The sequence below is a fragment of the Somniosus microcephalus genome, chromosome 27 (genome assembly GCF_052327205.1).
Source record: "Somniosus microcephalus isolate GS21.2 chromosome 27, FLI_Smic_1.0, whole genome shotgun sequence".
In the NCBI taxonomy this organism is placed as follows: Eukaryota; Metazoa; Chordata; class Chondrichthyes; order Squaliformes; family Somniosidae; genus Somniosus; species Somniosus microcephalus.
This window is the reverse complement of record NC_141013.1, coordinates 4,872,020-4,892,552: the sequence shown is the minus strand read 5'-3', so window position 1 is coordinate 4,892,552 and position 20,533 is coordinate 4,872,020. Positions and strand designations below refer to the sequence as shown.

The window sequence follows — 20,533 nt, the reverse complement described above, 5'->3', positions numbered from 1 at the left end:
ACTGTTAAGGGGGAGGGGCCTGCAACAGCGCGATCCCCGCTCGCGAGTGCCGGCAAATGAGCCCGGCACCAAGGAGAAGTGCCGGGCTCTCGGGAAACAGCCGGCAATGCTGCGGGGGAGGGGGGTCCAGGAGGCCGGGGACGGAGGTGCTGGCAGGCGGCCGCCCCGCACCTCCATCTTAACTTGCGTCGCTGCCGGCACAGTAAGGCTCCGTGAACCGGGCAACTGCGCCGTTCGCTACCAAATATCCCGAACGGGGCGCGAATGGGGCACTGTGCACACCGATTACGTCATCGGTGGCGGCGCAGCGCAAAAGGCTAACGCCACCATTATCGCCCCAACTCAATATCGCGGGAGGCGCAGCCAGTGGCGCTACAGCCACTGACTGCCTCTTTAGGCGCTAACAGGTGGCGCTACTCACCCAATTTCTCCCCCAAAGTATCCAGAGAGAGAGAGAGAGTGTCCAAAATACAACGGACTGTGCTTCCCAAATGACTTCCTTTGTTTCTTTATGGTATTCAGATGTGACACAGAAATTTGCATTCGACAGTACGTGACATCTGAAGTCTGGCAGACAGGAAGTGCACACGTGTATATAGAAGGGCACATCTAGTGTCGCCACCCCTCCAGGATTGGCCCTGGAGTCTCCAGGAATTGAAGATTAATCCCCAGGACACGGCCGGGAGCGAAAACCTGGGCAAAAAATTATAGGGCACATTAAACAAAGATTTTTTTTAAATTTTCTTCAATAGATTTAATTTATTAGTTGTAAAAATATTGGTGATGGGGGAAAGCTGTTTCACTGATGGTCAAGGTTAATCCAATGGGGTAACAAAGCATTTGTTCCCTTTCCAATTAGTCGCGGGAAGGTATTGCGCCCGAAGGATTGACCAATGGCGGGAGCGTGGGGGCGGGGCGCTTGGTGATGGGAGGTCATGTGATGAATCCTCCAGGAATAGGCCCAACCAGAGTTGGCAACCCGAGGGCACATCCCAGCCCAGAATCCCCCGCCCTGACCTCACCGATGCATAACCGGGTCTGCTGGTCTAATCTGTCGCCCTTCCAGCTCACTCCTGCCCGGGTGTCGGTGCGAGTGTGATGGAAGAGCCACAGCTTTTAGGCTCCATAGTTTTTAGAATGTAATAGACCAATGGATATAGACTGTAGATCGAGCGGAGCCTCGATTAGCTACACTCCCATCGTCCGTACCTGGGGAGCCTGACTGCGCCTTGATTATCCGCAGAAATGCTGCAAAAATTGGGTTTAGTTTTGGATAGACCAGTTGAAATAGAGTTGAATGATTTTAATTGATTTTTCACAGACTCTGGCTTCTGATCCAACAGCAGAAGTAATCTTTAACTGGGTGCTCAGTACTTAGCCATACTGGTCTGATATTTAGCTTCAGCTGAGGACCAGCAGGGGTCAGGACCTCAGGGTCTGGGAGACCAGCAGGGGTCAGGACTACAGGGTCTGGGAGACCAGCAGGAGTCAGGACTACAGGGTCTGGGAGACCAGCAGGAGTCAGGACCTCGGGGTCAGGGAGACCAGCAGGGGTCAGGACTACAGGGTCTGGGAGACCAGCAGGAGTCAGGACCTCGGGGTCAGGGAGACCAGTAGGGGTCAGGACCTCAGGATCTGGGAGACCAGCACGAGTCAGGACCACAGGGTCTGGGAGACCAGCAGGAGTCAGGACCTCAGGGTCTGGGAGACCAGCAGGAGTCAGCACCTCAGGGTCTGGGAGACCAGCATGGGTCAGGACTACAGGGTCTGGGAGACCAGCAGGAGTCAGGACCACAGGGTCTGGGAGACCAGCAGGAGTCAGCACCTCAGGGTCTGGGAGACCAGCAGGGGTCAGGACCTCGGGGTCTGGGAGACCAGCACGAGTCAGGACTACAGGGTCTGGGAGACCAGCAGGAGTCAGGACCACAGGGTCTGGGAGACCAGCAGGAGTCAGCACCTCAGGGTCTGGGAGACCAGCAGGGGTCAGGACCTCGGGGTCTGGGAGACCAGCACGAGTCAGGACCACAGGGTCTGGGAGACCAGCAGGGGTCAGGACCACAGGGTCTGGGAGACCAGCAGGAATTAGGCTGTGGACATTTTGTTCAAGGGTTTATCTCATTTTTAAACTGAAAAATGATGGGAACTATCTGCACATGCTCAGAACTGGGGTGAGTACGACACCAATCAAAAGCAGAAATCTCGCTGGGTCAGACTAAGTATTGGAGCACTGTCAATTATCCAACAATTTCTCTAACCCCTTGGGGGGGAGAGGTGATTGCCCCCATTACTGCTGTTAGCTGATGTTCTGCTGTACGGCGAACAATATGCCAGGTGGCTAATTGCAGGTGTCCCTCCGAGAGATTTGTTTGCGTGCACAATAGTTTCCAAATGCTCGATGTCTAACATGCTGAGACGCATTTCTCCAAAGATCATCATCTCTGGAATGACCTCTTGTTTGTTGTGATGCTCCCAGGAGTTCAGAGACAGATCGTGCACTGTTTGGAGAAGATTGCAGGAATTGTCGAAGAGGAATACTGCGACCTCATAACTCGGCCCGACGACAAGCAGAGGAGCTGCCACCCAGAGCCGTGTCCAGCCCGGTCAGTACCCACTCACAGAGAGCAAGGGTTCATCAAAGATTGGTCAGAAGATTTATTTCAATCTCAACTTTAGTCTGCTATGCTCTCGCTGACCTACATCGGCTCCCGGTCCAGCCAAGGCTCAATTTTAAAATTCTCATCCTTGTTTTCAAATCCCTCCATGGCCTCCTCGTCCCCCTCCCTATCTCTGTAACCTCCTTCAGCCCCACAACCCCCCGAGATCTCTGCGCTCCTCCAATTCTGCCCTCTTGAGCATCCCAGATTTTAATCGCTCCACCATTGGTGGCCGTGCCTTCAGCTGCCTGGGCCCTAAGCTCGGGAATTCCCTCCCTAAACCTCTCCGTCTCTCTCTCCTCCTTTAAGACGCTCCTTAAAACCTACCTCTTTGACCAAGCTTTTGGTCACCTGTCCCGAATAACTCCTTCTGTCGCGCGTGTCAAATTTTGTTTGATAATCGCTCCTATTAAGTGCCTGGGAATGTTTTATAATGTTAAAGGTGCTACATAAATGCAAGCTGTTGTTGTCTACACACTCTATTCGCTATCTTAGAATCACTCATAGAATGATACAGCACAAAAGGAGGCCCTTCGGCCCATCGAGCTTGTGCCAGCTCTCTGAAAGAGCTGTCCGATCAGTCCCTCCAGGGCACAACAATAATTGAACACAACCCTTTAGCCGGTCTCTTCCCTTCCATCGCCCGAGGAGCTGGTCAGGTTGAGCACTGCGCAGGCTCCGACCATTTCCTACCTGCAATGGCAAGCGGGGTCCTACTTACGCCACAAGGCCCCCACTTTCCATCTTAACCGGGGGCCCATTGCCTGAAACAGGCGGGTGCTGCGATCACCCGGCGGGAGGCCGCGTTCAAAAAACGGCGGCGATCGCACCGCCAGTGTTAACGGGGCGCTCCGGCGACCGACCTCATTTGGAGCCCGTTCACGCCAGACGAGGGCACCCAAAATCAACCCCCCCCCCCCCCGCCCGCCCCCTTCCATACTTCACTGAAACGTCAGCCTAGAATCTGCGCTCAACTTTTTGGAATGGGACTTGCACCTACGGCCTTCTGACTCGGGCGAGAGTGCTCCCGCTGGGCGAAGTTGGTGCTATTGATGAAAAGTGTGGGCAGAATTTTGGGTATGCGCTCCCTGAGGGTAAAACTTCCCCACTAGGAGAGGGAAGTAGGAAAATGAACCTTCATTCCAACTTTAAGCCTCCAAAAAATAAGAAGCGGGTGTCGTTTGTTTCCTAGCTAGCGCGCTGCAGCCTGGTTTTGGCCCTGAGGCCTGTCCTTGTTTTCTCAGGTGGTGGGTCGGAGAGTGGCAGGCGTGCTCCTCGTCCTGCGGGGAAGCGGGAACCATGAAGAGGACAGCCCTCTGCATCCAGAGCGTGGGGCTGGACGAGCAGCGGGCCCTGCACGCCTCCGACTGTCAACATATGCCCAAGCCCGAAGCCACCGGCCTGTGCAACAGGGAGATCCCCTGCCCCTCGGACTGGAGCCCGGGCAGCTGGTCGGAGGTGAGCGGGTCCAAGGTTAAATGTCAGGGCAGTCATCCTAAGGCAGGAGGCTTTGTTTAAAAAAAAGACACAGGTAATGATTGACAACCAATTAGGTCAACAAGGAAATGTCTGTCTCGAGCTACTCAAATCTGGTTTCAGTTAGCTCTGTCTTGCTGACCTGACCCTTTAAGCTCTGTCTTGTAGCAGCCTGATAATTGTTGTGCTTGTGTAACCTTAGAAGCTCTTGTTGCTCTTTCTTAAAGGGACAGTCTCACTGGCATGTAAAAGGAATCATCGGACAATAACAAAAAAAAAAGTCGCTTTAACATACTGTCGTTTATTTTGTCGGCCCGATTTTTATTAATTGGTTCTCGGGATGTGGGCGTCGCTGGCAAGACCGGCATTCACCGCCCGTCCCTAGTTTCCCCTGACAAGGTGACGTGAGCCGCCGCCTTCTTGAACCGCTGCAGTCCGCGCGGCGAAGGTGCTCCCACGGTGCTGTAGTGGTTCGGATACAACTGAGTGGCTGCTTCGGAGGGCAGTTACGACTCAGTCACGTGGCTGTGGGACTGGAGTCACGTGTAGGCCCAGACCGGGTAAGGACGGCAGGTTTCCTTCCCTAAAGGTGAACAAGATGGGTTTTTCCGACAATCCGACCGCTTCGTGGTCACTGTTACTGAGAGCGGCTTTACATTTCTAGATTTTTAAAACAGAATTCAAATGCTCAAACTGCCAACGGTGGGATTTGAACCCGCGTTCTCTGGACTACTAGGACCAGTAATATAACCGCTCCGCTACCGAACCCCATTAAGAATACCAGTGGAGGTGCTTTCACTTTGCTGCTCCTGGTTTCGAGTAAAACACTGCTATCCTGAGCTCTCCGTAAACCAATAAGGTGTGAAGGCTGATTTTTTCTTAAAGTGCCGATTGGGAATACGGAGACACACGACCTAACGCCATCGTCGCTGAGCGGTCGGAGCTTCAAGCTGACAGTTTTCACTGGGCAGCTCTTAACACTATTGATGCGTCGGGGGTGAATTTCCTCGCGGGTGAATTTCCTCGGGGATGAATTTCCTCGCAGGTGAATTTCCCTTGCTCCGCTGCACTAACTTTGGCTCGAGGGGCTGAATAGCCTACTCCTCTTCCTGTGCTCCTATCCCCGCTTACGCGCTTAAACAGGGTTTCCGTCGAAGTTACAGTGCTGGAGTGGGAAAAGCCCTGAGGAAATTCAGCCCCAATGACATAGAATCAAACAGAATGTACAGCACAGAAACAGGCCATTCAGCCCACCTGGTCCGTGCCGGTGTTTATGCTCCACACGAGCCTCCTCCCACCCCTCTTCACCAAACCCTATCAGCATATCCTTCTATTCCTTCCTCCCTCATGTGTTTATCCAGCTTCCCTTTAAATGCATCTCTGCTAATCTCCTCAACCACTCCCTGTGGTAGCGAGTTTCACATTCTCACCATTCTCTGGGTGAAGAAGTTTCTCCCGAATTCCCCATTGGATTTATTAGTGACTCTCTGATATTTATAACCTCTAGTTTTGGATTCCTTCACAAACGGAAACTTCAGGGGGGAAATTCGCCTCCTTTGCACCCCGTTAGTGCCTCTGGCCCGGGCGCTAACAGAGCGCAAAGGGCTTGTCGCCCAGGCGGGGGCACTAATAGCGCATGCCGAGAAATTCGGCGGGGCGCTACTGAGGCGCTAGCCGATAGCGGTGCACCCCTGCCAGTAGCGCCCCCGATCTGCTGCGCTGCCGGCGATGGCGTCTTCAGAGGCATTAAACCAGTGGGCCAGGAGCAGCGCCAGGGAATGCAGCACCGAGTGCGGCAGATTATCTGGTCATTAGCACATTGCTGTTTGTGGGACCTTGCTGTGCGTTTCCTACATTCCAACAGTGACTGCACTTCAAAAAATACTTCATTGGTTGTAAACCACTTTGGGACGTCCTGAGGAAATGAAAGGCGCTATAGAAATGCAAGTTCTTTCTTGCTTTATAATTGCAGATCCACCCTACGGATTGACTCAGTTTAACAGAATCACTTCAGAGTTTGACTTTCACTCGCGCATTCCCTGTGTTGACGCCAACAGACAGCTTCCTTAATCATAGACGCCTCCGCTCTGATTAACAGCACATTAGTTATTGCCTGACTGTTGGTGGGGGCAACATTTACATCATCACCTCCTGTTAGCAAGACTAGTGAGTGAAGGACATAGGCCAATGACTTTATAGCTTGCATCAGTGACTTATTATTGGATCTGTCAAGAATTAATGGGCCTTGTTATGAGACAGAGTGATACTGAACAGGGGCAATAATGGACTTCATGCTATTACGTAGGTGCAGACTCCATGACAAGCCACAGAGCAACTTCCAATTACCCTGCGTGTTTTATATTTTGACTAAGGTTTGACAGAGCTAATGATGAGCCAGTTCTTAATAATCACTTGACTTTACAGTGTATTTTTGTCTTATAGCTGTACTGTTACTAAATCATTTTAAAATGCCCGCACTACATAGAATTTACAGCACAGAAACAGGCCATTCAGCCCAGCTGGTCCGTGCCGGTGTTTGTGCTCCACATGAGCCTCCTCCCACCCCTTTTCATCTCACCCTATCAACATAGCCTGCGATTCCTTTCTCCCTCATGTGTTTATCTAGGTTCCCCTTAAATGCATCTGTGCTATTCGCCTCAACCACTCCTTGTGGTAGTGAGTTCCACACAAGTGCCAGGCAATGACTATCTCCAACAAGCGAGAGTCTAACCACCTCCCCTTGACATTCAACAGCATTACCATCGCCGAATCCCCCACCATCAACATCCTGGGGGTCGCCATTGACCAGAAACTTAACTGGACCAGCCACATAAATACTGTGGCAACAAGAGCAGGTCAGAGGCTGGGTATTCTGCAGCAAGTGTCTCACCTCCTGCCTCCCCAAAGCCTTTCCACCATCTACAAGGCACAAGTCAGGAGTGTGATGGAATACTCTCCACTTGCCTGGATGAGTGCAGCTCCAACAACACTCACGAAGCTCGACACCATCCAGGACAAAGCAGCCCGCTTGATTGGCACCCCATTCACCACCTTAAACATTCACTCCCTCCACCACCGGTGTACCGTGGCTGCAGTGTGTACCATCTACAAGATGCACTGCAGCAACTCGCCAAGGCTCGTTCAGCAGCACCTCCCAAACCCGCGATCTCTTCCACCTAGAAGGACAAGGGCAGCAGGCGCATGGGAACACCACCACCTCCAAGTTCCCCTCCAAGTCACACACCATCCTGAGTTAGAAATATATCGTCGTTCCTTCATCATCACTGGGTCAAAATCCCAGAACTCCTTCCCTAACAGCACTGTGGGAGCACCTTCACCACACAGACTGCAGCGGTTCAAGAAGGCGGCTCACCACCACCTTCTCGAGGGTAATTAGGGATGGGCGATAAATGCCGGCCTTGCCAGCGACGCCCACATCCCATGAACGAATAAAAAACTTTTTTTTTAAATTCTAACCACTCTCTGGGTAAAGAAGTTACTCCTGAACTCTTTATTGTGCATCTACATCACTGAGAGTAGTTTGTGGGTCAGCGAGGCTGGTTGACTCAGCAACGGTGCTCAAAGAACTTATTTGACCTTTAAAATATTATCTATGGATCTTTCATTCATTTTCATCCCTTTTTGTCATTTTGTTTTTACTCAGGGGGATGGGATGGCGCAGTTGGTTGGACACTGTCCGTTTATCTCTGCAATCTGGGTCCTTTGCCTATTGAGTGGAATGGTCCTTATCGCAGATGGATTTGGGCAGCCTGAGTCCAGCTGCTGGTGGGATGATGGGGGAGGGGGTTGGTGGGGGAGGGGCTACATTTACAGCATCAACTACACTCTAGTAACTAGGGCGATGGCACTGACCAATGGCTTTGTAGCTTGCATCGCTGATTATTATTGGATGTGCCCTGGAGGTATTAAGTGGCACTAACTTTGCAAATCTCACTCACATTGAGGAAAGGGAAGCACACTGGTGTCGGGTTTGGGGCTGAGGGAAATAAAATCATAGAATTTTACAGCACAGAAGGAGGCCATTCGGTCCATTGTGCCATGCCAGCTCTTTGAAAGAGCTCTCCAATTAGTTGAACAGAGTGTAGGTAACTTTACTCTTTGTATAACTTTGCTGTGTCGCCTTATCTGAGGAAGGATGTTCTTGCCATGGAGGGAGTGCAGCGAAGATTCACCAGACTGATACCTGGGATGGCAGGAATGACGTATGAAGAGAGGTTGGGTCGATTAGGCTTATATTCGCTAGAGTTTAGAAGAATGAGAGGGGATCTCATTGAAACTTATAAAATTCTAACAGGACTAGACAGACTAGATGCAGGAAGGCTGTTTCTGATGGTGGGGGAGTCCAGAACCAGGGGTCACAGTCTAAGGATAAGGGGTAAGCCATTTAGGACAGAGATGAGGAGGAATTTCTTCACCCAGAGAGCGGTGAACCTGTGGAATTCTCTACCACAGAAGACAGTTGAGGCCAATTCATTAAATATATTCAAGAAGGAGTAAGATATATTTCTTAAGGCTAAAGGGAACAAGGGATTTGGGGAGAAAGCAGGGACAGGGTACTGAATTTGGATGATCAGCCATGATCTCATTGAATGGCGGAGCAGGCTCGAGGGGCCGAATGGCCTACTCCTGCTCCTATCTTCTATGTTTCTATGTGTCAGACCCAGGAGTTACTGAGACTGTCATTTTCCATTCCTTCAGGTTCGTCTTTGGTGATCTAGTTTACAGGAGGTTTTGAATGCAATAGGCGCAAAAGGCCAATAAAAATATTGCCATGCATGAATTCCCAGTGAATTGTTTGAAATAAGATTTGTTTCTCCAGAATTTTCTGTTCATGAGGTTTTTCTTTTGTGAATATGACTGGAAAATCATAATTATTGTTAAGGCTTGATTTTAACATTTGTCTTCCGCAGTGCTCTGTGACCTGTGGGGAAGGTGTGAGGAGACGTAACATTCTGTGTCTGAACAACACCAACATGACGTGCAGCTTTGAGGTGAAGCCAGCCACGAAAAGCCAGTGCCACCTGAAGCCTTGCCCCCTGCGTCGGCCAGGTTTCACGCTGCACGACTGGTCGGGAAGTGGAGGTTCCAGCAAGGAGCTGTACAATGAAGTGGGTTTCAATCTGAACTTTGGCCACAGCAGGACAGTCCAAGAAGACAACTCAAACCAAATTGCTCATGTCCCCAACCCCCATCCACCCAGTCTCAATCCAGAGGCTCCACGGCCACATCCATCTGAAGATAACAAGATAAATAACTATATCGTTGAAGATGATTTCACTGTCGAGAGCAGCAAGGACGAGGACTCCTCAAAAACAAATGTGTTTGTAGATGATTTCTACTATGATTATAACTTCATAAACTTCCATGAAGACCTTGACTATGATCCAGAAGACAGGCTAGATGTTGAAGAGGAAGAGAAGACAGGTGTCAACATTAAACATGAAGAAGGACATTTGGAAACAAATAATATTTCAAACAATGTTTGGGAGAAGATACCTGACCAGAGAAAGGATAGCACTTTAGATGATAGGCCAGGACCAGGTGAGTCAGAGAACACTTATTCAGGGCCCACAGCCAGTGAAAAACCCTACAGTCAGGAGGAAATAGAGACAAAAAAAAATCAAATCACAAATACTACCTCAAAAGCAAACTCAATGGATATTCAGCTTAGCGAAGAACATCCTACTGAGTATCACAGAGTGACAGAGGCTACTCCAAGTAGATTGTATGACACTGACAGTGAAGATGGTAAAGAAGAACTGTACAAGGAAGATGAGTTGCTGCCCGTTCGAAATATAACAACACACACCGAAAAGGAAATTAAATATCCAGGTTCTTCACCGAGTGATGATCAGAGCATCATTCATAACATGATCAGGACCCACAGTCCTCATTACCACAGCTCCCCATCAATACTAACCACTACCTCATCACCATATAACAATGTAAACATTCCCAGTACTTCAGAAGCAAGCAACCCCACCTGGAAGGCGGAACATCCTGTAGCCAAACAGAACATTGAAGACCACGGCACTAGTGCTCATGGTGCAAGCAATGGTGAGCAGGACAGTCAATCTAATGAAGATGCTGAAGGTTTTGCACAACCTTCAGACAGTGGAGAAGAAGAAAGGAATCTAGAATCAAGGGAGAATATGGATGATGTGCAGGCAAATCCATTGGAAGAAGAGGAAAGAGTCGAGAAGGATGAGCATGAGATTATAAGTGAGGAAGCCCACGTCCCAAGTGTCACATTCAGCAATAGTCATAAACTAAGTGATTTGGTCCATGCTGATAACAATCAATATCCACATCATGACACTAATGCTAAAAATGCAGATGTTACTGTTAAGAAAAACCTTAACTATTGGGGAAACCTTGGCAATCTCGCCTCTATCATTGGCACTGTAACTCCAACACCTTTGGTCTTCATTGATCCGAATGACATTCCTGTTTCGGAAAGGATACATTGGTTGCAGAACCAAGGACGAACCACGCCAAGCACGCCAGACTGGCGCAGTTTAAGTGATTCTTTGAGATTACCAGGAAAGGTTGAAGCCTCCCCAGGAAATGTGATCCTAACAGGAGAGTCTGACTATTATAATGACCGAGCAAATGTGTACTCTCACCGTAATTCTCCCTCGACGCAAAGCTCCCTGTTTTGGACACCAGTTTCAGCCACGTCACTGCCACTGGTGCTACCAGAGGCAAGCCAGCCACCAAGAGTATCAACATCTCCAGTAACCCTTGCATTTCTGCCGGATCCGGACTCTCCACTACAAACATGGAGTACAACTGAGGGAATCCAGACAAACAGTTTGCGGTCAATTAAGGCAACCCACTCTGGCCATTTATTTGCTCGCACGCTGCCTCCACACTTCAGCCTCTCAACCAAAAGATCACTGATGTCAGCACATCCACGTCAAGAGAGGACAAGGTTGGTGGAGGTCCCATCACCAAAATCTGTAGAAGGGAGCCCCGCCAGAACTACTACCTCTTCTGCCAAAGGTGTCTCTGGTCCTAACCTGCCAGCGGCTTCCTCAGTAAGACCTACCTCGTATTTAAGTACATCGCTGATATTAGCAAAGAGCACTCAACACTCAGCCGCTGCTCTCCCTGTGGGCACTCCTCCTTGGAATGCTATCCTGGTGCCACCAGACTGGATCTCAACAACAGTTCGTTCCACGGTAGACTCAAATGAAATGACAACAGCTGCTTTAATGAGGTCGAATACTGGGCACGAAACTGGCGAGCGCACTGCGGAAGTTGGTAAAACTGATCCGGGAGATACTGATGCAGATGACAGGAATGGCTCCCTGAGAGCTACCATGAGCAACTGGCCAGAGACAGCCCCTGAAATGCGTCTCCCTGCTGCCTCCAGGCACACCCCTTTTCCCAAGCCAGGGCCGGCAGTTCATGCTACTCCAACCAGCTCAATGGAGGAAGCAGCCACGAGCCCACTCTCTGGGGTAAACGCGGAATCCAATGCCTACTGGGTGGTCGGAAACTGGAGTGAGGTAAGTATCGGAGTTTAACCCAACAAGCAGCAACCTTCAAAATGTTGTTTTCATCAAGGAATGAACATAGGAACAGAAGGAGGCCATTCAGCCCCTCAAGCCTGTTCCACCATTCACTGAGATCATAGAAACATAGAAGATAGGAGCAGGAGTAGGCCATTCGAGCCTGCTCCGCCATTCAACGAGATCATGGCTGATCATCCAAACCCTAGCACCCAGTCCCTACACCGACAGCCATCCCACCCAAGCCCTATACCCGTAACCCCACGTATTTAATCCCCCCTAACACTAAGGGTCAATTTTTATCATGGCCAATCAACCTAACCCGCACATCTTTGGACTGTGGGAGGAAACCAGAGCACCCGGAGGAAACCCACGCAAACAGAAGGAGAATGTGCAAACTCCACACAGCCAGTCACCCGAGGCCGGATTTGAACCCGGGTCCCTGGCGCTGTGAGGCAACAGTGCTAACCACTATGCCACCGTGGCTGATCTGTATCTTAACTCCATCCCCCTGCCTTGGCTTCATATTCTTTTATACCCTTGTCTAGCAAAAAAAATCTATTGATCTCAGAGTTAAAATGATGAATTGAGTCGGCATCTACTGCTCTTTGTGGGAGAGAGTTCCACACTTCTATCACTCTTTGCATGAAGAAGTGTTTCCTAAACTTCTCTCCTGAATGGCCTGGCTCTGATTTTAAGGTTATGTCCCCTTGTCCTAGACTCCCCCACCAGCGGAAAAAGTTTCTCTCTCTCTGCCTCATCAATTCCTTTCAAAATCCTAAAAGAACTTAATCAAATCACCCCTTAACAACAGCAACAACTTGTATTTATATAGCGCCTTTAACGTAGTAAAACACCCGAAGGCACTTTGCAGGCGTGTTATAAGATAAAAAAATTTGACACCGAGCCACATAACGAGAAATTAGGACAGGTGACCAAACATTTGGTCAAAGAGGTCGTTTGTAAAGAAGGAGAGAGAGACGGAGAGGTTTAGGGGGGGAATTCCAGAGCTTAGGGCCTGGGCAACAGAATTCCAGGGAATACTCGCCTAATTTATGTAATCTCATGTACCCCATGTCACAGTATGTCTTCATTTCCTCTACAAATACATTAATTGTCCCTCAGCTCACCGGCACAGAAAGCAGAATGGCCGCAGAACTGTCAAAAGCTGCAGCCTCTGCTTTCTGGTCTGGAGAGATCTCTAACTGAGTCTGAGTAGACGGACTCAAGTTAGAAGACAGATTGTCAGCGTTTGATAGCTTCACAGAGCCGTCAAACACTGATTTTTCATCTGTCAAAAGCTCTTGACAGATGAAATGTCACTCACTGACGTCACCAGTAACCAGGTGTCCCTTAATTGGCTGCTGAGCCCGCTGGGCGGGCTTAACAAGGTCAATCAAGGAAAAATAGAGTGGGTTGGCCACAAGTCGATAGAGGCGGGACTACAACCCAAAAAGTGGGAGTCCTGCCTCCATAAGCTCCCCATTGACAAAATCCAGCCCTATGACTCAGTCTCCACCCCACCCTCATCATAATGTTACAAGCTCACCCCTGCCCTCTAATCCAGATGTTGAGCAGCAGTATTACTTCAGAGGGAAGGGTTTAGACGTATTCCTCATTTCTCAAGTTTTTGGATAATTTTTGCTTTCAGCATTTTTCAGGTGAAGTAACAAACCTGAGTAGAATGCTGCGGAGGATGCAAATCCGAATTAAAAGCAGAAACGGCTGGAAATACTCAGCAGGTCAGGCAGCGCCTGTAGAGAGGGAAACAGAGTTAACGTTTCAGGTCGCTGGCCTTTCAGTTCCGCTGGCTGCCTCCGGACAAACCGATCTTGCAGAAGGGGAGCCTGAAGCAGACGTCAGGCCCCTTATTTGCATATACAAAGGGCCGAAGGCATGGGTAAAGGACGCCTGCTGTTCGTCCGTACCCAATATGGCGGGCGGTGCACTTCCGGCCGGTTATGTGCGAACGCTTCCATATTGGGGCCTTGGCAGTCCGAGCAGTTCCCATCGAACGGGCAGTGCGCGGACTCATTTCTAGGCTCCTGTCTCCGCCCCACATTCACTATCCCTGTCTTTCTCTGCCCCTGTCATTTTATAATTCATTCTCGGGATGTGGGTGATGTAAGAAAACTACGAGGCACTTGGTCTGAGTATTAAACAAGGCTTTAATCAACTGGTTTTCAACATGGAGATCTAGTTGTGTCCTTCACTAGTTCCTGTTAAAGAATGTCCTGCACAAGCTGGGCCTATGCCCGAGTATTTATACTCTCCCTGGACAGCGCCACCAGCAGACCGCCCAGTATTATTTCATAAGTCATTTCCGCACGAATGACAAGATTCATGTCAGTGGGCGTCGCTGGTAAGGTCGGCATTTATTGCCCATCCCGTCCTTGCCCTGAGGACAGCAACAACAACAACTTGCATCTAAATCTATTCGGCCCATCGAGTCTGCGCTGGCTCGTGGGGAGAGCAATCCAGTGAGTCCCACTCCTCCTGCACTTTCCCCACATCCCTGCAATTCATTTTCCTTCAAGTATTTTTCAACATATGTGAGATTGTACATATAACGGAGGATCATTTTAACCTAATCCGCTCACCGGAATGCTGACGGGATTAAGTTGGCGGTCCAGGTTGCATCCCGGCCGATTCCGCTGTGCGCTGACCTCAATGCGGGGGGTGTAAAACGGGCTCGCGATCCAATCCTATCAGTTTCCCACCGGGCGGGTCAGTTTAAACCCGTGTCGAGGGGGGTGTAATCGGTTTGAATGGCGTCCAATAATTGTTTCAATGTGCCGTGCAGTGCTCCACCACATGTGGAATGGGGGCGATATGGAGAACAGTGCATTGCAGCACAGCTTCCGACAACCACTGCGACAGGACCAAGAGGCCGGTCCCGGCTCGCCGATGCTACATCCGACCCTGCTCAGCATGGCGTGTGGGCAACTGGAGTAAAGTAAGTCCCTTATCTCCCATCAGCACCTCCAGCTTAATGCAACGTGGAATGTGAGATATTTCATGCAATAGACAGATTGGTCCCCACTGAAATAATCCAGCATCACAATACAGGAAACTTTGGTTTATCCGGAGGTTAACTGTCCGGAACGCTCGAGCCACCGGCAAAAATCAGGAGCCGTTTCGTTAGGTTTTTTTTCTTTTCGTTGCTTTTTTTTCACCAGTCAGGCTCTGCAAGGTCTCGCTGAAGCTGTTGCTAAGCTACAGAGACACTTGCAAGGTACGGCCGACCGTTTAGAAGCTGTAGGGTTTGTTGCCAGATACGGAGCTCAAGATCTCCGTATGTTTCAACATTAGCGCTGGTTTGTCCGGCAGTTTTGATGGGACGGCAACAGCTCGGTCCCGTCGGTGCCGGATATCACAAAGTTTCCTGTACCTTGAGGGCAAACAGTTTGATTTGTTTATTTGAGCTGCTGGTTTTAAAGACAGTGAAGGACTCTAGATTTTGATTATATTTTGCTACTTTTGATGTTATCTCATTCCTCCACTGCACTGTAACATCCTCCGCCGCACTGCAACTCCCTCCGCCGCACTGTAACACCCTCCGCTGCACTGTAACACCCTCCGCTGCACTGTAACACCCTCCGCCGCACTGTAACAGCCTCCGCTGCACTGCAACACCCTCCGCCACACTGTAACATCCTCCGCCGCACTGTAACACGCTCCGCTGCACTGTAACACGCTCCGCTGCACTGTAACACGCTCCGCTGCACTGTAACACCCTCCGCTGCACTGTAACACCCTCCGCTGCACTGTAACACCCTCTGCTGCACTGTAACAGCCTCCGCTGCACTGTAACATCCTCCACTGCACTGTAACATGCTCCGCTGCACTGTAACACCCTCCGCTGCACCGTAACACCCTCCGCTGCACCGTAACACCCTCCGCTGCACCGTAACACCCTCCGCTGCACTGTAACACCCTCCGCTGCACTGTAACATCCTCCGCTGCACTGTAACATCCTCCGCCGCACTGTAACACGCTCCGCTGCACTGTAACACCCTCCGCTGCACCGTAACACCCTCCGCTGCACTGTAACACCCTCCGCTGCACTGTAGCACCCTCCACTGCACTGTAACACCCTCCGCTGCACTGTAACATCCTCCGCCGCACTGTAACACGCTCCGCTGCACTGTAACACCCTCCGCTGCACCGTAACACCCTCCGCTGCACCGTAACACCCTCCGCTGCACTGTAACACGCTCCGCTGCACTGTAACACGCTCCGCTGCACTGTAACATCCTCCACTGCACTGTAACATCCTCCGCTGCACTGTAACACCCTCCGCTGCACTGTAACATGCTCCGCTGCACTGTAACACCCTCCGCTGCACCGTAACACCCTCCGCTGCACTGTAACACCCTCCGCTGCACTGTAACACCCTCCGCTGCACTGTAACACCCTCCGCTGCACTGTAACATCCTCCGCTGCACTGTAACACCCTCCGCTGCACTGTAACACCCTCTGCTGCACTGTAGCACCCTCCGCCACACTGTAACAGCCTCCATCGCACACTACCACACCACAACTCACTATCACATTCTAACACTAGTATTCCCTCAACTATAGAAGATTAAGGGGTGATCTTATTGAGGTGTTTAAGATGCTTAAAGGATTTGATTGGGTAGAGAGAGAGAAACTATTTCCTCTGGTGGGGGGGGGCGGGGGGGGGGGGGGGAGTCCAGAACAGGGGGGCACAACCTTAAAATTAGAGCTAGGCCGTTCTGGGGTGATGTCAGGAAGCACTTTTCACAAAGGGGAGTGAAAATCTGGAACTCTCTCCCCCAAAAGGTTGTTGAGGCTGAGGATCAATTGAAAATTTCAAAACTGAGATCAATAAGTGCATTAAGGTATGTGGCACCAATGTGGGTAGAGGGAGTTAAGATACAGATCAGCAATGATCTAATTGAATGGCAGAACAGGCTCGAGGGGCTCCACAGCACACTATCACTCTAACACTCTCCACCTCACTCTCCCAACGGTATCGTGCGGCTCCACAGATAATTCCTAGCAAATCTCCGCTTGTTCACTTCAGACTTTAAACTGAGCAGACAGCGGCTCTCTCTGGCATGGTTTACTGATGCGATGATGCAAACTCCGAGGTTAATTAGCTGTCGGGTTTGGCAGCTTCGTCTCCTCATCCTCCCCAAGGAGCTCCCTTAAATTCTCACACACGAAAGCCGTTATTGATTCCCTTGGGCTGATCCATTTTATCCTCATTATGAATCCAGTTCCTTAAATCTTTTAATCCGTACCTTTCTTATTTTTGGTAATGCTATTTGACGTAAGAAAACTACTAGGCACTTGATCTAAGCGTTAAACAAAGCTTTAATCAACTGTTTTACAACATGGAGGCCCAGTTGTGTCCTTCACTAGTTCCTGTTAAGAATGTCCTGCGCAAGCTGGGCCTGTGCCCGAGTATTTATACTCTCCCTGGACAGCGCCACCTGTAGGCCACTCAGTATTATTTCAGAAGTCTTTCTTTCATGAATGACTGATTCATATCACTATTTTTTGAGTTTCAAAAAGTCTATAGTTTTTATTTTCCCCTCCATCTCCTGACACTTGCTGAGGTTCAGCTCCACGGGTGCAGGAAGCCTTCCAGAACCTCACTCAAGTAGCTATTCCTCATCTTCGAGTCTTCAGTGTCCATTCGCCCGTGGGTGGGGCATCAAGCTCCAGCCCCAGGATGCCCACACCAATGTAATTATTGGAAAGCGATGATGAGCTGGGAGTCCGATGGATTGTTTTTTTTTCCTAATTGACCCAGGCGTGCTGAGCTCGCTCTGCAGTTGGAAGCACGCTTGCCGCTGTCACGGTGTAGGCTGAGTTCACGAGGAGGGTCACTGAGCACCGAAGCTCCCGTTATCGCAGCGATCTGGAGGTCTCGCGCAGGCCGCTCAACGGCTTTGCAATTGAAATTACGGGATAGGACATTTAGGACTGAGATGAGAAATTTCATCACTCAGAGGATGGTGAACCTGTGGAATTCTCTACCACAGAAGGCTGTGGAGGCCAAGTCACTGAATATATTTAAGAAGGAGATAGATAGATTTCTAGACACAAAAGGCATCAAGTGGTATGGGGAGAGAGTGGGAATATGGTATTGAGATAGAGGATCAGCCATGATCATATTGAATGGCAGAGCAGGCTCGAAGGGCCGAATGGCCTACTCCTATTTTTCTATGTTTCTAAATAACCGCACATGCGCGAGAGGTTTAATGAGTCGTGCACCCAAAAAAAAATGAGCAGGAACATTGCTGAGCACATGTGTAATACGGCCATTCTCATACCGCCGATGATTTGATGATGGGCAGAGAACAATATCGGTCAGGTGGCACTGCCCTTTCACAAACTCTCTTTTCCCTCTTATGTGTCTACAGCAATAGCAAAAATAAGCGGCAATGGAGTAGGGGTGGTTAAATGAAGTCCCGGTTAATTTAATGCTTTTGAAATATTAATGGTGCTTGTCATTTCAGTAATTGACCCGACATGGCATCCAGTCACAGAGAATCCTGACCCAGTAACTCCTGTCCTGCATGTGTTTCACTGTGAAATAAAAGCTGAATTACTGTTTGCTGTTTCACTTTTTATTATCATGAATGGGGTATTTTAGTTATGGTTTCCCCGTTTTTTACTCATGTTTTATTCCCTTTTGTTCTCTGCTTGGCTTGACACCTCTGCAGATGTCAGACAGGAGAATAGCCTCTTCCTAGTTCTCTAATAATCCCACCAGGCAACACCAGGGACCGTGCGGGAGTTACTCTCCTCTCCCGGCTTTCCTACGGTAACCTGGGGTCGCGCCTAATCCTTTGTTTGGCTCCTCCCTGTTTGACTGAGCAGTGCAGAACTCAAACCTCTGTTCATCTAATTATGAGAGCATTAATGCTTAGCACAACCCAGCTGGCCCAAACCCTTCCTGTTCACTCCCATTGCGTAGAATCCCAATGGACCCAAACCCTTTCCCATTCACTCCCATTGTACAGAATCCCAATGGACCCAAACCCCTTCCTGTTCACTCCCATTGCGTAGAATCCCAATGGACCCAAACCCTTTCCCATTCACTCCCATTGTACAGAATCCCAATGGATCAAGCCCCTTCCCATTCACTCTCATTGTGTAGAATCCCAATGGACCCAAACCCTTTCCCATTCACTCCCATTGTGTAGAATCCCAATGGATCAAGCCCCTTCCCATTCACTCTCATTGTGTAGAATCCCAATGGACCCAAACCCTTTCCCATTCACTCCCATTGTGTAGAATCCCAATGGACCCAAACCCTTCCTGTTCACTCCCATTGTACAGAATCCCAATGGATCAAGCCCCTTCCCATTCACTCTCATTGCGTAGAATCCCAATGGACCCAAACCCTTTCCCATTCACTCCCATTGTACAGAATCCCAATGGACCCAAACCCCTTCCTGTTCACTCCCATTGCGTAGAATCCCAATGGACCCAAACCCTTTCCCATTCACTCCCATTGTACAGACTCCCAATGGATCAAGCCCCTTCCCATTCACTCTCATTGTGTAGAATCCCAATGGACCCAAACCCTTTCCCATTCACTCCCATTGTGTAGAATCCCAATGGACCCAAACCCTTCCTGTTCACTCCCATTGTACAGAATCCCAATGGATCAAACCCTTTCCCATTCACTCTCATTGTACAGAATTTCAATGGACCCAAACCCTTCCCCATTTAGGACTGAGATGAGGAGAAATTTCTTCACGCAGAGGGTGGGGAATCTTTGGAATTCTCTACCCCAGAGGGCTGTGGAGGCTCAGTCATTGAGTATATTCAAGGCTGAGATCGATAGATATTTGAATATTAAGGGAATCAGGGAATATGGGGATAGTGCAGGAGAGTGGAGATGAGGCCGAAGATCAGCCATGATCTCATTGAATGGCGGAGCAGTCTCGAGGGGCTGAATGGCCGACTCCTGCTCCTATTCCTTATGTTCTTATATTCCCATTCACTTGTATTGAATTCCTGACCTAACCATTTATATAAAACATTTAAATACAAATCATTATCCTTCTAGCATAAACTATTCCCTAAATATTAGCAAAAAACACTCGGTGCAGTAAATTTTGACAACTTATGCCAACTCTAATCAGGCTTGCATAAAATACTCTTTATAAAGTCTTGCTATTTAATTTCAAATCAAAGGCCAGATTAATGACTGAATGGATGTGGGGCAAAGATGTGAAAATTGGCTGCTCCTATCCGCAGTTACACAGATACCGATCCAAGAGGAATATTTCCCAGCAAATTAGTTATGTATCTGTTTGGATTTAAATCTTACAAAGCTTGAGCTCAGTGTTAGTTACGGAGAATTGCTGTAAAGTGCAGTCACTGTTCAAAGCTTTCTTCTGTAGAAAACCCTACTTTATATTGTTCTGATTATTTAAATTGCTTTACACATTTGCCCATCAATTTTAGTCATTTTCCCACTGTGTACCATTCCCTAAACACGGAAGGGCCTTGGTGAGACCACACCTTGTGTATTGTGTGCAGTTTTGGTCACCTTACCTGAGGAAGGACGTTCTTGCCATGGAAGGAGTTCAGCGAAGATTCACCAGGCTGATACCTGGGATGGCAGGAATGACGTATGAGGAGAGATTGGGACGATTGGGCTTATACTCGCAGGAGTTTAGAAGAATGAGAGGGGATCTCATTGAAACTTATAAAATTCTGACAGGACTGGACAGACTAGATGCAGGAAGGATGTTCCCGATGGCGGGGGAGTCCAGAACCAGGGGTCACAGTCTAAGGATAAGGGGTAAGCCATTTAGGACAGAGATGAGGAGGAATTTATTCACCCAGAGAGTGGTGAACCTGTGGAATTCT

At 49.3% G+C, this 20,533-nt stretch overlaps 1 protein-coding gene across 2 annotated transcripts in view; it reads left to right on the top strand.

Annotated features, from left to right (window-relative positions):
* Positions 1–20,533, top strand: part of LOC147099906 (A disintegrin and metalloproteinase with thrombospondin motifs 7-like) — a 212,358-nt gene that overhangs the window by 147,322 nt on the left and 44,503 nt on the right. For both annotated transcript variants that reach the window (XM_085968401.1, XM_085968400.1), the window contains exons 17-20: positions 2,474–2,600; positions 3,899–4,112; positions 9,062–11,665; positions 14,472–14,624. In XM_085968401.1, the coding sequence (XP_085824527.1) occupies positions 2,474–2,600; positions 3,899–4,112; positions 9,062–11,665; positions 14,472–14,624 (3,098 nt within the window). The remainder of the gene's footprint in view (positions 1–2,473; positions 2,601–3,898; positions 4,113–9,061; positions 11,666–14,471; positions 14,625–20,533) is intronic.